This window comes from Mauremys mutica, chromosome 6, assembly GCF_020497125.1.
Source record: "Mauremys mutica isolate MM-2020 ecotype Southern chromosome 6, ASM2049712v1, whole genome shotgun sequence".
Classification (NCBI taxonomy): Eukaryota; Metazoa; Chordata; order Testudines; family Geoemydidae; genus Mauremys; species Mauremys mutica.
In genome coordinates this window covers 114,665,780-114,680,990 of record NC_059077.1, presented here as the reverse complement: position 1 = coordinate 114,680,990, position 15,211 = coordinate 114,665,780, and the positions used below count along the sequence as shown (strand labels likewise).

Genomic DNA, 15,211 nt, shown 5'->3' with positions numbered 1-15,211 from the left:
GCGGTACAAGTCCAAGTTTGCGTTACCAGAATCAATCCTGTCTCTTTTCAAACAGGCAAACTCATGAGTGCTTTACTCAGTGGGCTGACTGATCGTAACAGCGTGGTGCAGAAGTCTTTTGCATTTGCTATGGGGCATTTAGTTCGGGTGAGCTGGTGTCTTTTAATTGTATTTGTTATATTGTGGTTTTTTTTGGGAGGGGGATGGTTATGTGTATTTAAATGATTTGAGTCTCTCTCTGACTTTTTTTTTTAAAGACCTCCCGGGATAGTAGCACTGAGAAACTACTGCAGAAGCTCAACAGCTGGTACATGGAGAAGGAAGGTATGTGGGTTTTGGTGGATTTCAGGCTTACCCTATGAGGCAGGGAACCAGCTCCTGGGTGGGGAGATGCTGGGGAAGGCGTGTTCTAGTATTTTTCATCCCCATTCATGCAGTGTGCTAATGTGTAAATTTTACTAGATGAATAACTAATGGAAAACACAGTGCTACTCCTCTCCTATACACCCGTGTGACTCCCTCCCCTGCTTCTGTGGAGTGACTCTGGATTCTCACCAGCGAAGGAGACGCATCTCTGGCTCCAAATGACCAAACTGTGTAATTGTTTTCTCCCCTTGTCCTTCAGAACCGGTCTATAGGATAGGCTGTGCTTTAACTGTTCATGCCATCGGGCGCTACAGCCCGGACGTGTTGAAGAACCATGCCAAACAGGTCTTGCCTCTGGCATTTCTGGGCATGCACGAGGTCCCAGATGAAGAGAAAGGAGAGAAAGATGATTCTAATCTGTGGACCGAAGTGTGGCAGGAAAATGTACCTGGTAAGTTGATCTGGAGATCGGTAGACGCTTGCTTATTGCTGGGCCTGCTGGGAATCTAGAGGAAAAATCATCCACAAAGTTTGTGAAAAATTTAACCTTTAATTCTTCTTCGAGTGCTTGCTCATGTCCATTCCATAGTAGGTGTGTGTGCTCGCCACGTGCACCGGTGCCGGAAGTTTTTCCCTCAGTAGTATCCCTGGAGTGGCACACACATGCACATAAAGGGTGCTGCCAGCTCCCCCCACCCTCAGTTCCTTCGTGCCGCCATTGACAGTGCTGGAATGTCTGCTGCTTTGGCTAGCTTTTCACGTCGTTCAGTGTGTCTCACAAACGTTTTTTCCTGTAAAATAGTTGAATATAGTTAATAGTTACCCTTAGTGTTAGTTCTAGTTAGTTGGTTCCAGACGGGACTCTGCCTAGGGATGGGACATGCCCCGATCCCCAGGCTTTAAGCCATGCGATCGTTGTAAGCGGCCTATGCCCATCAGTGACCCGCATGGTAGTGGTTTAAGGTGTCTGGGCAAAAGACACACAAGCGACAGGTGTCGCATCTCTAAATCATTTAAACCCCGAACAAAGAAGGGGAGAGGCATCCGTCTCAGGGCGCTCCTGATGGAGTCAGTGCTGACCCCGGCACCAGAGCAGAGGGCCGACTCGGCCCCGAGCACTGCAGCGTCAGTGCGGAGTGCCCCGCTGGCGCCATCTACAAGCCGGTCCCGATCCCCCCTCCCTGGGCTCCAGCCAAGAAGCCCAAGAGGACCGTGAGGGGAAGCTCTCTCACTTCCCGTAAGGGAAAGGAGAGGACTGGAGGAGAGCCAAGACCTGGGCTGGGCAGCTCAATACCTCCATCAGGGAGTCGAGCCCCAGCTCAAGTCGAGCGGGCTAGCCCATCCTGTACCATGCCTGCCACACCAGACATTGACGAGGGCCTCTGTTAACTCGATGTCCCGTCGACACCCGAGGCCCTGCAGGCATCGCAGGAGATTCTGATGCAACCGTGCCACCCACACCGGCTCTGGCAATACCGATGCCCGGAGGTAAACCCGCCTTGGGACCATTCCGCATGTCCCCACCTCAGTGGCACCGTTCCCCATCGTGAGGGACGTCCCACCAGCGCTCACCTGCATGGAGCCGTCATGCCTCAGAAGTAGGGAGACAGGTCTAAAGAACCCCTCAGCCCAGGTGCTGCTGTGGGGAGAGAGCTGGGGGGAGTCCTCTCTCCACGCCAGAGCACCCTCCTGCACCCCAAACCCCTCATCCCTGGCCCCACCCCACAGCCTGCACCCCCAACCAGAGCTCTCATGCCCCCCATCCCCACCCTGTGTCCCAGCCCTGAGCCCCCCAGCCCCACCCTAGAGCCCACAATCTCCCAGCTGGAGTGCCCCTCACCCTCCACATAGGTTGTGAGATAATGGGGGATATCTAAATTGCTTTTGAAAATCTCAGCCCCAGCATTCAAAAGCTTCATGGAACGAAGTTTGCTCTCTGCAGGTGCTGACGTAGGGAGGGGTATTAAGGCTGAAGCCCAGTGCCTGCGCTAGCCTGATGGAAATTGAAGATCTCATTTGATTTGGGGTCCACTAGGTGGTGCTCATAGTACTAACTCCAGAGAGTGGGTGTTACCCAGTAGGAGGGCTCTATATACCAATTTCAACACCTTCATGTCCTGGGATGAAGGAAGATGCAGCTGTTTAATTTGCCCCTTGCGAGTGACATGCTAGCCCTTTCTTTGCTGTTTAGTGACCTGGTTTCAAAATTCCCAGCCAGTCAGTAGGTCACTGTTGTAGAGCTCTTCCCCAAATTAGTAAGGGATGTGGTTTTTTAAGAAAAATGAAATTTCCCTGGAAATTGCCAAGAGAAATACCCTAATCCCCACAAGATCAAGGGATGGAGATTGGCTCTCCTGTTCAATTGTGTATTGAAGACCCTCTTAAATCAGCTCTGAAGGATCTAGCAAACAAAACCTCCGGGGAGGAGGAGCTGGAATGACTTCCAGTTGTTTGGCCATATGATGAGTCACCTGGAGGTTACCTGGTGACTCAGCTCACAGCCAGAAGAGAAGAATCCTTTTACTGCTTGAGAATCAGCTTTTTGTTCCTTTGATGTGATAAAATTACAGCTTTTCTTTGTGTTTCATACACAGGCACTTACGGTGGCATTAGATTGTATATGCAGGAGTTGATCGCCATTACCCAGAAGGCTCTGCAGTCCCAGTCTTGGAAGATGAAAGCCCAGGGAGCGGCTGCCATGGCATCTATTGCCAAACAAACTGGTTCCCTGGTACCGCCCCATCTGGGAATGGTGGTTGGTGCATTGTTGCAAGGTCTGTCTGGAAGAACGTGGACAGGAAAGGTAAAGAAACAACTGGGGCCAAGTGGCTTGAGAGAGGCTCAGGTGTTCAGGCCCTTAGCCCAGAAACAGAACATAGTGAGCCATAAACATGCCCGTTCCTGCAGGGAGTGTGATTCCAAATGTATCTTGCTTTGGTTGATGGACCCTTCCTGACCTCTGTGTTTCTGATACACAAAGAGGGGCACTGAGGGGTTCTGGCCCGGACATGTGGCTGTTCAATGGATCAGATACCCAAACTGCTTTGTTCCTATTTGATTTAGAGCGAGTTTTTAAATGACAAGGCATGGAACCACAGTAACTAAAGGTGGAGGAAATTCGAGCTATGCCCAGTCGGTAATGGAAATAAGTGCTCCAAGTAGCATATGTAAGCATGTGGAGATTAAAAAACAAACAAACAAAAAAGCCCTTAATGTAAATGAGAATCTGGTTCTTCAGACTACTTTCTATCCCTCTGGCAGTGCGCATTTAGACACATTGAGGCCCAGCTCTGCAGCCAGGACAGTGTGAGTGAGAACCCGGCCGTGCAATGTAGGCATCTAGTGAGCTAGTTCACCACGGGAAGAATGAGCCATGGGGGAGGATGAGATTAAAACAGTGCAGCTTACAGTGGAGTGATGGAAAGAATGTGCCCCTTGTAGAGGTGAGTGGCATTTGGATGCTTCTGTAGCATCTGCCTGAGCCACAGAGTTAGGGATACCAGTGAAAACCATGCGGGAGGAAAGCACTGTCTCACGGGGAAGTTGTTCTCATGAACATGTCTCACTTTTTTGTTTTAATGCTCACAGGAGGAGCTGCTGAAAGCTATCGCCAGCGTCGTCTCTGCATGCAGGTAACCATGCCTACAGCAAAGCATTGTTTAATTAAATGGATTCCCTGTGCCTGTTTATGCATGGCCACTGCCTTTTCCTGTGCTGAGGGAGAATTCATTGCCACCTGCTCTTTCCAGGGAGGAGTGGGTCGTCATAGGATCTGGATGCCACCCTAATCTCCCCCTGGGATATAGACGCTTGATCTCCTCTCCCTGCTGATCTGAGGCTGGGGGTTGTTGGGCAGTAGCCGGAGTTGGCAGCAGGGCTCCTCAGTGGATGTAGGGACAGGATGGGAGGAGTGGGACGGTGAAGGTGGTGAATGGATGGTCGAGTGGATTACGGAGGTGGGAAAAACAGAGGGATGGGGTTGAGAGAGAGGATGAGGGATGGAGGAGGAAGTGACGGGGGGTTGTGTTGAAAGTGTGGGAGGAGGTAGGGGAAGAACACAGGAAGTGTGAGGAAGAAGAAAGGAAGAGGGAGCAACAGATACTGCAAGACTGTGGAAGAGCTCAGGTACAGAAATGTACTTACAGGGAAGGAAGGGAGAGCGAATGGAGCCACAGAGTGAAACATTGCCCTTAGAACGGAGGGTGCATGTATGGACGGTGGTGAATGCTGGGAGAAGGATTTCTCTGCCTCTGGTGGAGATTCGCACATTCTGGAGCTAACGGGTTAACTTTTGTTCATAGAGATTTGTTCTCCTGAATAGCATTTTTCCCATTTGCGAATGCCCCAGACTCCACCAAATGACAAGGAACCCTTCCCTCTTCCGAGGAAAAACTTCCCAGAGAAGAGTGCCATTAGGGCTGCATTTTCTCCTTGCAAATTACTGGATATTTTTGGGGATGGCCAGAAGATCTTGTCTAGAGCACTTTGAACCGGCCATACCAGGCCTAGAAAAAGGCCCAGTCAGGCTCTGAGGTGTGTGTGTGTAACCCATTTTATTTAACCTGTATTGAAATAAAAAGGCTGGAAGGCCTGAATTGTGGCAGTAATTGGTGTGGCGTCCTGGGTTCAAGGTGTCGGAGCTGCTTACTTAACTAACCACCTTGTGGGGGTGGGATGTAACTTGTGTTTCACCTTCCATGTGCTTCCGGTGTTTCAGTGTAGAGTTGCAGAAGTCTGTGCCCAATCAGCCCAGCATCAATGATGTTGTCCAGGCTGTCCTGAAAGAGTGTCGCAAAGAGAACCTCAAGTACAAGATGGTAGCACTCCGATGTACGGCAGACGTGCTGAAGGTGACAAAGGAAGACCGTTTCCAGGAGCTGGCGGACATCGTCTTTCCGATGATAAAGAAGGTGACGCTTCAGCTTTTTTATTTACTTTTTTTAAAAAAACCAGCTGGTGGTGATAGGCCTGCCTGGGTGAAGTCATGCCCATGGGGCTTTTTTTCCTCAGAGCTGATGCTTTGAAAAGCTCTCCCCATTCAGACTGGTCCAGTACAGGAGTGAACGTCTCCCGCCTATAATCTCACAAGGTTTTCCCCAATCCCCACTTTTTTTTATTTGTCTTGTCTTAGCCGTTCACCTTTTCAGTGAAGCTAAGCTGGAGTTCCGTATGGTTTCCGGCGCGCGGTGCTTCTCCAGAAAGACATTAAAACTCAAGTCACTGGCTGCTCTGCCAGAAACTAAAGATCCCATGACACTGTCACAAATCACAAGGATTTGCCCACTGTGTTTTCAGAGCATTTCTCCTCCAAACCCACCGTTGCGCAGTGTGATGTCTACTGGTTGCAGCCCCCCATCTGCATCCTGAAGAGTGTGACTTTTCAAGTGCTGCACATCTGCAGCTTGGGCTGAAGCCAATGGAAACTACAAGTGTGCTGCACCTCTGAAAACTCAGCCCTGTGTTGTTAAAGCGCTTTGAGGTCCTTCTGGATGAAAGACAGCATAGAAATTAATAACATTTCTGTAGCTTTTCCTGATGGCAACAGAACTTCAATGAATTGAGGTTCTCTAACTATGTGGTGTGTGTGGATTATATAATGACTAGATACAGGGGCTGGTTGTTAGCAAAGCGTACTGTGGAATAAACAAAGCATAATATCCTGTCTTCCCCCCCATTCCTGGTACCTCTCCAGAATTCTCATGAGAGCGTAGGAGCTGGTTCACCAAAGAATGATGATGACGAGAATGAAAAAGAAAAGGAGCTTCAGATGGAATCTCTGCTCTGTGCCTTTGAGAGTTTGGGCAAGGCCTGGCCTAGGAATCTGGAGACGCAGCGTAAGTTGGATCGGACAAATAATGAGCAAAGCTGGCAGAGAGCGGCTCAAAGAGCATTTGCTTAAAAGGACTCAACCAGAAGGCATGTTGAGGGATGCGGAGGAATGTCCAGGGCGCTCATTTACTTGAGCAGCGGGGTCAGTTGGTGCACTCTGCTGGATACGCCATCCTGGCAGTGATTTACAGTAACTGGGGAAGATGCTGTCTGTTGCACTCCAACAAACGTACACTGCATATCCTGCCTTTCCCCAGGCTCACCCCTGAAGAGTCCTTACAAGTGCACTAAATGCCACACACCAAGCTGTTTGCAAGACGTAGAGGGATGGGATGGGACATGTAGGCCAGTGTTTTCTAACGGGGGGTGCCTGAAGCAAGACCCCTAAATGAGTGGCCTGGTTTTCCCAGGTGCTGAGCCCCCACTGTTTCCACTAATGTCAATAGGAATTTCAGGGGCTCAGCACCTCTGAATGATCAGGCCCCTTTTTATTGAGATGACAGAATGTGGATTTAGTTGCCTGTGATTTGGTCCCCATGTATGAAAGTGTTGCCCCGTCAGGATTAACCAGGGGTTCAGGGTCCTTTGTGGGAGGAGGATGTTTTGATCTCCTTGCAGTGACGGAAGCCAGATCTAATTTGGAGCATGAACATAGTAGGGAATGTTCACATCTTCCTTCCCCTTATTAATGTAATGACACCTTAATTTGTTGTTTTCAGGCTGCTATTGGCAAGAGCTGTGCAAATTAATGTGTGAGCGTCTGAAACTCAGTACGTGGAAAGTGCAGCTTGGAGTGCTACAGGCCATGAACGCCTATTTTCAAGGGTAATTTTCCTGCTTGTGCTTCATTTTTATTTCCTGCCTTCACTCAGGCATTTCAGTCCTTTTCATGAAATTGTGACAAATGCGCTATCACGTTGGCTGTAATGATTCCTCAGAGTAAGCCAAGCAGATCCGTAGAGTGGCTTGTTTCCTTCGGCACAACGAGTCTCACACTGCTTTTAAATTTGCCAGGTTAATGCTTTTTGAAGAGGCTCACTCAGACCCCGGGGCTTTGACAGAAATCCTGTTGGAAACCTGCTCATCTATCACACACTCTTTAGGTAAATGTATTTTCCCAGCAGGTGGCTGGTGATGAACAGCTCGTGTAAATGCTTGTCTTCTGGGAGCTGGCTGGTGGATATATTTGAATCTCTCTCGGGACATATTCAGTGAAGTGTAATCTGTAACGTTAGAGCCACAACCTTGAGTTCCCTTTAAGCTCCCTCCCTTGGAATGGCTGTTGATGACTACTGCCCGTGATGCTTTGACCAGAAGTGTTGTACTCTTTAGAGCAGGAACACCCCTTCCTCTCTCCAATAGTAAATATCTTGATTTTGGAGGTGGTAGATTGCTGTGCGGGCTCCTGTACTTTCTACATGTCCATCACGTCACCTTTTTTAAGTGTTCTCCTTGCAGAAGATGAGTCACGTGGGACTGGAGAACTGAATGAAACATAATTTTCCTAGTCTCTTCATTCAGACTTTTTATAGCCAGGCCAAGTTCACACCTGAAACAATATCCCACATTTATCTCTGGTGTAGTTCCCTCAAAGCCAATGGAGTTACACCAGGGACTATTTTGGCCTTGTAGATCCATGATCATTATCTAGGATGGAAAATTTCTTACCCAAGAATTTCCTTTCTGCTGGCAGCATCTCCCATCATTCTGCTATGTCTGGGTTGCTCCCCTGCACTCTGCGGTTCCTGGAGGCAGTTCAAAGCTGCAATGCGGCGTATGCTGGCCATGCCTCCTGTTGCTGCTTGCCATCAGATGAGTCATTTCAAAGCTGTATAAAAACTCAGTGTTGTTGTAGCCACCTTGGTCCCAGGATATTAGAGAGACAAGGTGGGTGAGGCAATAGCTTTTATTGGACCATCTTCTGTTGGAGAGAGACAAACTTTTGAGCTTACACAGAGCTTTTTTTCGGGTCTGGGAAACGTCACAGCTAAATACAAGGCAGAACAGATTGTTTAGCATAAGGAGTTAATACATATTTCAAGGAACCATTCGAGGAAAAGTGGCCAATTAACACACTTCTCCAGTCATAAGGGGGCGGGGAGGAAGCTAGAGGGTAGGGTAGTTTAGTGGGGTATAGATTGTTGTAATAAGCCAAAAATCCACTGTGTCTATTCAGTCCGGGATTTTTCATGTCTAGCAAAGTTATGAAGTTAAGCTTAAAAATCAAGCACTAAAAATCATGGCTTCCACTCTCCTGTCCATTAGGTCCGTAGGGAAGAATTCCCCTTTTGAAGGAATCACCATGTCCCTAGCTAGGGAGGTTACTGTGGCACTGGGCTTCAGTGAGAGCAGTCTCTAGTTCTTGCAGCTAATAGAACCGAAAGTCGTGATCGCTGATACATTTAACCTGTGTCAGACTTGTCCCTGATTGTGTCTTTGAAGGAGGAGTGCAAGGGACTTGCTGCCTCGGGGGAGGAAAGGTATTTGCTTTGAGGCTTATTCTCAGGAGCCTGCTCAGGTTCGATCTGGACTGTGGCCACAACTTTTTTGCAAACGGCCTCCTAACTTCTCAGGGGAAAAAAAATGGTTGCATTTTTTCCAAGTCTTGCACAGATTTGGAGCCCGGAAGCTCTCCTTCCTCGGCAGAGGGGGAGGAGTCTGACTCAGAGGAGGTGTCTCTTCTGGATTATTTTGTTGTTTTTTCCTCCTCCTTTTTATTCCTTGTGGACTTTTTTGACTGTTTTTGGCGAGCTCTGCTGGAGATGGTGACCAGAGTGCAACCCAGATGTGGCTTGCTTTGTGCAGAGCCCGGAGAAATGTCTCCCTGGCAGTGTGCTCCTTCAGGATCCCATTCTTCTTGAGCAGGAGATGGGATCTCATTATCACGGTTCTCTGACTCAGATTTGGAGGGGGGGGGGAAGGCTGGATATAAGCCCTGAGGGTGCCCAAAGCCCATTCCCAGATTTACTCCTGGGTCATCTGGATGAAGTTGAGCCTCTCCGTGTTCTGCCCTGGGTCTCCTGGTCAGGCTGTTCTGGGTGGAGTCATGGGGAGGGGTCCCAACATGCCTGCCTGACTCAGAGCCTCACACCCATGCGGGCGCTAGGGTTGGCTGCCTGGGAGGAGGCTGGGCATAATTCGCCCTCTGCTGATCCTGGGAAGGCTCCCTCACGTGCAGAGCACCGCTGGGCTCTAGCCTGGCATTTGTGCCAGGCTGGTAAGGGGGCAGAGGGGCTCAGCAGGAAGGCATTGCAGTGGAGGCTCCAGGGCTGGAGCTGCATGGACCCTCACCCAGGAAGAAGGAAGGAGAAAAGGCTCAGTACTGTCTGAAAAGGGCAGTAAATAATAAAGGGACGGGAGTAAATGAACTGTCACTTTGCTGCTGCAGAGGCAGGAGATCGGGCAGCAGATGGGAGGAGGGGGCATGACCAGCACATGCTGCGTCCCAGCTGTGAAGCGCTTCCGGGACCTGTGGCGTGAAGGGGAGCAGCCCCGCCCCAGACCTCTCAGGATGGGGGGAGATGATGGGCTGCAAAAAGAAACCAGAGCTAAAAGGTGCACCAAAGAGAGGCCATGTTTGTGCCATCCCAGTCCTGCTATGCTCCGAACACACCCCTCCTGCACCCAGCCCCATGGCCAAGGAAGGAGCTCTGAGGCTGTTGGCAGTGCCTGTGTTGTGAGAATTGTCCCCTGGGCAGATACAGGGCTCTGAGGGCCCCTTTATGCCACTCCCACCCTTTCATGTGGCTTAAAGGGGCCACTGGGACAAGGATATGACCCCAGGGGCTGAGGGCCATGGAAGCTCTTGTGCAAGTTATGGTCGCAGGAGAACAACTTGGTCTCTGGTGACTTGGCTGCATGCTGTGGGTGAAAGCCCCTATAACATAACCTAATATCCTATTTGTTTAGGAAATACCTGGATGATTATTTTAAGCATTGCCAAGCCACAAGTTGATTGAAAGGAGATTCCTCTACATAAAGAGCTGTTTCTCAAGGGCTCCGATGTAGGAATGAGACTGTACTGCAATTTCACCAGCTTTGTTAGCCTCCAATTCCTCTTTAACACGTGGACCGGTTGCATTGTGGGTACTGTACCCGAAGGCTATGCATGATGCTTTCCTAACATGGTGGGGGAGTCTGTGTATTTGCAGACTCCATGCTGCTGATACACCTGACTATCTGGGGGGGTTTCTGAGCTGGCCTTATGATGGACAGAAGTGTTTGGAGCCACAAAGGCTAAAGTACTTTTTGGAAACACATGGCTAAAGCTGTATTTGTGCCCCTGATGTATACTCTGCTTTGAAAGTTGGAATGCATTCTTTCTCCATAGAAAATAGGAGCTACACCTCCATCAGAACAGAAGCGTTGTCTGTGATAGAAGTGTTGCTTACCAGACTTACAGGTGAGGTTCTCTGTCCGCTTATCATGTGAAAGATCCAAGGCTGAGATTCCAGCTCAGTGTGTGGCCCCAAGGCCTGGAAGGGCGGGGAAGGCGACGCCTTCTATTGCTCTGCATTTACCCTGCTGGGTGATTTAGGAGCAACGTCGACTAGCTGCATGTAACCATTCTCACCTGGAAGGACAGCGCAGCACTGACATGGGGTGGAGGTGGGAAAAGTGGGAGGGAGAAATTTTGAGTCATGTTTGGAGAAGCTGTGGATGAATCTAAGGTTGGGAATACAAGGTATCCCCCTTTGGTGTGAGAACCCTTCAGGAAGGAGAGTTAGCTGGAGAAAGCACATTCCTGGGAGTCAAGATATTGAGGTTCTTTCTCCAGCTCTGTCTCAGACTCAAGATGCCAGATTCTGCATTGTGCTCTGGCCCTTCTATGCTGCTCCATGGCTGGCATTGGTGGAAATGCTGCCTGCCCCCTGGAGGGCTGGAGGAGGCTTTACTGATGCAGGAAGTGCTTCTCTTCTTGTAACACCTGTGCTGAATTTAGCCTCTCAGTTTGGGGTTCCATCCCCTTTAAGGCCTAAACAGGTGTGTTCCTTCAAGTGTGCTACGTGGCGGCAGTTGCTCTTTATTTAGTGAACTTTCTCCTGTGAGCCTTTAGGTTCCTGCTCTGGCGCCGTGTGTCTCCTTTAGTGGCAGAGGGCTGTGTATTCCTTTTCCCTGCTGCTCTTCTGGCTGCTCCATGATTCACTTGGCGCAATCATGAAGGGAGAAAGAAATGCCCCCCAAGCCCCTCTTTCCCTCATGCTGAGCACTGTGAACCACATTTAGTCAGGCCTTGGTGGGCACAGCTCCTGTGCCAGACCATGGGACTTGCATCTGTGTAAGGCAGGCTGAAGTTCTCCACATGATTGATAATCCTGCAGGATCTCCTCCCTGAACAGCGATTTGGATCAAGCGTAGAACTCGAAGCAGTTCCTGTTTCATGGTGTCCGGGGGCCTAGTTACTTTGCATCATTCTGGAATTCATTTGAAAATGCAGCTGTTTGTCTCCTTCTATCCACGCAGAGTCTAAACAATGGGACAGCCTGCCACTGGAAAGCAGAGAGCTCCTCATTGGCTCCCTTACTACCTTGGTATTGGACAGCAGACCCGAGCTGCAAGAGAAAGCATCGTTATTGAAGAAAACACTTGAAAACCTTGACTAAATTGTAAAACACCAACAGCAAAGTGCCATGTAAAACAAAACCAAGTGCAGTGTGATCTGAAAACCAAGTGGGGAAATGAAGATTAATCTGTAGCATGCATCATTCCTTGGCCAAAATAAAAAATGCCTTAAATTCTGTTCCCCATTAACTGTATTTTTACTGTTTTAAGCAGCTGGTTAGTAAACAACTTTTGAAGTTGTGGAAAAAATAGTTGTATCGGTAAATAAAAATACCTCTAATGATCTGCCCTAGAAGACTTATAGGTGTGATCTAAAAAAAAGTATTAAGGGCAAGAAGCATCTGATTCTTAAAATAGGCAAAGGATGTATAGTTAATTTACTCTAGATCCCAAATGCCCCTGTAAAGAATTGTTGAAGGTGGCTGAAGAACCAACAGCTCTGGAAAGTTTTTAAATGCTTATTTTCATTTCACTGTACCTTGCATGTGGAGGTTGAATACTTGGTGCCCAAATGGTGATTCTTTTAAGTCTCTCCAGGAGATCGTGGGCAACTAATATTTATATTAACAAGGATTGAAATCCTGCCTCCACTGAAATCAATGGCAGAACTCCCATTGACTTCACGGGGGGCACGATTTCATCCCAGAACTCCCATCTCACTGCTAGCCCAGTCTGGTCCTCCCTGGCACGCACTCCCACTGTTTGTGAAATGTGAAAGGCAGAATATTGTTGACGTATTTCCTCCATCTCTGACTTCAGAGTGGATTTAGCAAATCCGTGCCCCCTTCACAGCTAATGGATCCCTGCCTCCCACATTTTAAACAATGATTTTCTCCAAAAGTATGCACATGAAAGAGCACTTTAATGAGCTGTCTGGGGTTGAGGTGGTTTGGATCTGTAAGAAAGGACAGGTGGGGAACACTGCTCTTCTCAGTTGTTTTGCATGACACTCCTTAACTGCAGCAAAAAAATGACAACTTCCCCCCAACTTTTTCTAGTTTGCCAGGATGGAAATTTTTATAGTAGTAGTTTTTTTCCCCCATGTTTGTAACTCTGTTCTTGCTTTGGAAAGCTGTAACAATTTAGACTTCTCAATGTTTGTAACAAACTGAATAATCGATATCATCTATCAGTTGCCAGCTCACAGTGGTTTCTAGAAAATACTTTTAATTTGCACTTAATAAGACAGACCATATCTGCATTAACCTGGAGTAAAAATTCTATTTGATTAAATGGCCACGCTACCTTATTCTCCCCCCCACTTCTTTCTCTTCTCAGACAAAAGGCGTAACCCTGGATGCTGTGAGGACAGGCTTTAGAAATGTAAAATGACCATTGTAACCTTAGTGTGGGTAGGACATCGCTTTGCTGCTTATGAAATAAAATCATGAGCGTTGGCAACCTCACAGCCATGGATTTCAGCAGAGAAAGACTTGTCGTTTTCTTAAAGACTCCCTCCAGCCCCTTTCTGACTTTCTCTCCTTCAGTAGATTATCAAATAACCTTGCAACAACCATTGCTCCGTGTTGCTGGCACATTCAGGATTGAGTGTTCAGTACCTACCTTTCCCTCAGGTCTGTGCTATTTCACGTGCATTGGAAAAGCATTGAATTAGCTTAATAGTCTGATGTATCTAGGGGGAGGGGCAGTGCAATCCAGTCCATACCCATCTGATCAGAAAATTTCAGCCAATGTTGGGGTAAGACTCTTCATCTTATGGCACTTCTGTATCAAGCTCTAATGCATCTTGTATTAGCACACATTAGGCAATCCCTCGGTGCTGAGAGCTGGTGCTAAAACATTTGATCTATGACTTAGTGGCAGGGAGATGCTGTTTGTTTACATTGTTTGGATTACCAAGCACATTTGTAAATTTTAAAAGTTTATTGGGCAAATCACTTGCATAAGATGGTACCATTTAAACAACTTGCCTTCTATGAAATCTTTTCACAGCAGCTCATTTTTGTATAAATGAGAATTCCCCGTGTTGCTCTGCTGTTGCCGTTGTTCGTCTGACTTATCCTTTTTCATATAGTTCAAAGCAACAGCCAGTTACAGGAAACCAAGTGCTCCCAGTCTCCGAGCCCTTGATTTCAGCAGGGATGTGCGTATTGAGGCAGTACCTAAGATTATGTAGCCCTAGCTAGAGCAACTGGGCTAGCTGCCATAACAAATGTTTTTCTGCTAGGGGTTTATAGTACATAGAAGAAGAGGTTCTAGAAATTCTGATGTCTGGATTGACAACTAGGGCCAGGATTACCGGGAAGCTGGAGATGGTGTATTAGAATCTCTCTGACTCAAAGCAATATGTTTTTAATGATTAGAAGTACAGATTCAGAATTCTTCTACAGCATGTGCCTATACACAGAACCTACCTGCACAGCAGTTGATATGAATTTAAACCAAGGTCTGATTCCCACCCCCCTTTTTGTTTGTAAACCTGACAGGAAAAAAAATAGATGTGGCCTTCCTAGAGTTTTTCCTCTGAAAGTGATTGCACTATGTAAAACACACTGTACTTTGCCCAAGGTGGGCATTTCTTGTGCTGCTGCTTTGTATACCAAGAGTGAGGTGTGCAAATCTGACACTAGCACTCATTCTAACCTGCAAGCTGTTGCTGAAATGGATGTATATTAAGAAAAGTTTTCTAATGTTGCAAGGTCTCCATCAAATTCATTGTGATCTGTACTTGGATGTTGAAGTATGTAAATGGACTGATTGAAAGAAAACCCTCCCACTTACCAAAAAGGTAACATTAAATAAAGGTGCATGACCTGTTCTTGGAAGTAACTGGTAATTTTTTTCCTATTTAATGTGTCAAAATGTCACCTATCCAGCACTTTCTAACCTTCAAAGCTGGCATTAATGTTATGCAGTAGTCATACATGACTGATAACATCCCCCCTCCTTAGGAACAGTTCAAGCTGCTGTCTCATCTCTCAGCTACTCCCAAAGTCTAAATAATATAAAATGGTTTTATTTCAAATAGTGGCTTTGCTCTAAGCCATGGCCCCTCTAGTTGCATTTCTGGCCTGCAGAGGTCAGTAGGGTTGCATGGATGTCAGCAAAGACAGGACAGGGCTGTGATGTTGAAAGTTACATAATAAGCAGTGTTCAAAAAAAAATCTCACCTTTTGAATTATTTATCAAAGCTACCAAAATGCACAGGAAACCCTCCCTGAAAATACAGGGTAGAATGGTGGGCAGCTCACTGCCAGAGCTTTGGTAAAGTGCAGCAAGAGTTCACTAAGGTCTCTTTGGGGGTGGGGGTATTTACACTGCACCTTATACAAATAAGCTATATCAATAACTGCCTGCACACTGGGTGTGGTGTTTCAGTAACTATTAGGGCTGTCAATTAGGCACAGTTAACTCACAATTACTCAAAAAAATGAAATCACAATTGCATACCCATTGAAATCTATTAAATATGTTGGCTGTTTTTCTACATTTT

General features: G+C 47.5%; 1 protein-coding gene across 2 annotated transcripts in view; it reads left to right on the top strand.

Annotated features, from left to right (window-relative positions):
• ECPAS (Ecm29 proteasome adaptor and scaffold) overlaps positions 1 to 14,543 on the top strand; it is an 86,751-nt gene extending 72,208 nt beyond the window's left edge. For both annotated transcript variants that reach the window (XM_045020720.1, XM_045020719.1), the window contains exons 39-49: positions 56 to 147; positions 258 to 324; positions 626 to 817; positions 2,961 to 3,169; positions 3,955 to 3,998; positions 5,084 to 5,276; positions 6,059 to 6,200; positions 6,915 to 7,020; positions 7,210 to 7,298; positions 10,526 to 10,597; positions 11,659 to 14,543. In XM_045020720.1, the coding sequence (XP_044876655.1) occupies positions 56 to 147; positions 258 to 324; positions 626 to 817; positions 2,961 to 3,169; positions 3,955 to 3,998; positions 5,084 to 5,276; positions 6,059 to 6,200; positions 6,915 to 7,020; positions 7,210 to 7,298; positions 10,526 to 10,597; positions 11,659 to 11,798 (1,346 nt within the window). In that variant the 3' untranslated portion in view covers positions 11,799 to 14,543. The remainder of the gene's footprint in view (positions 1 to 55; positions 148 to 257; positions 325 to 625; positions 818 to 2,960; positions 3,170 to 3,954; positions 3,999 to 5,083; positions 5,277 to 6,058; positions 6,201 to 6,914; positions 7,021 to 7,209; positions 7,299 to 10,525; positions 10,598 to 11,658) is intronic.
• The last annotated feature ends 668 nt before the right edge of the window (positions 14,544 to 15,211 follow it).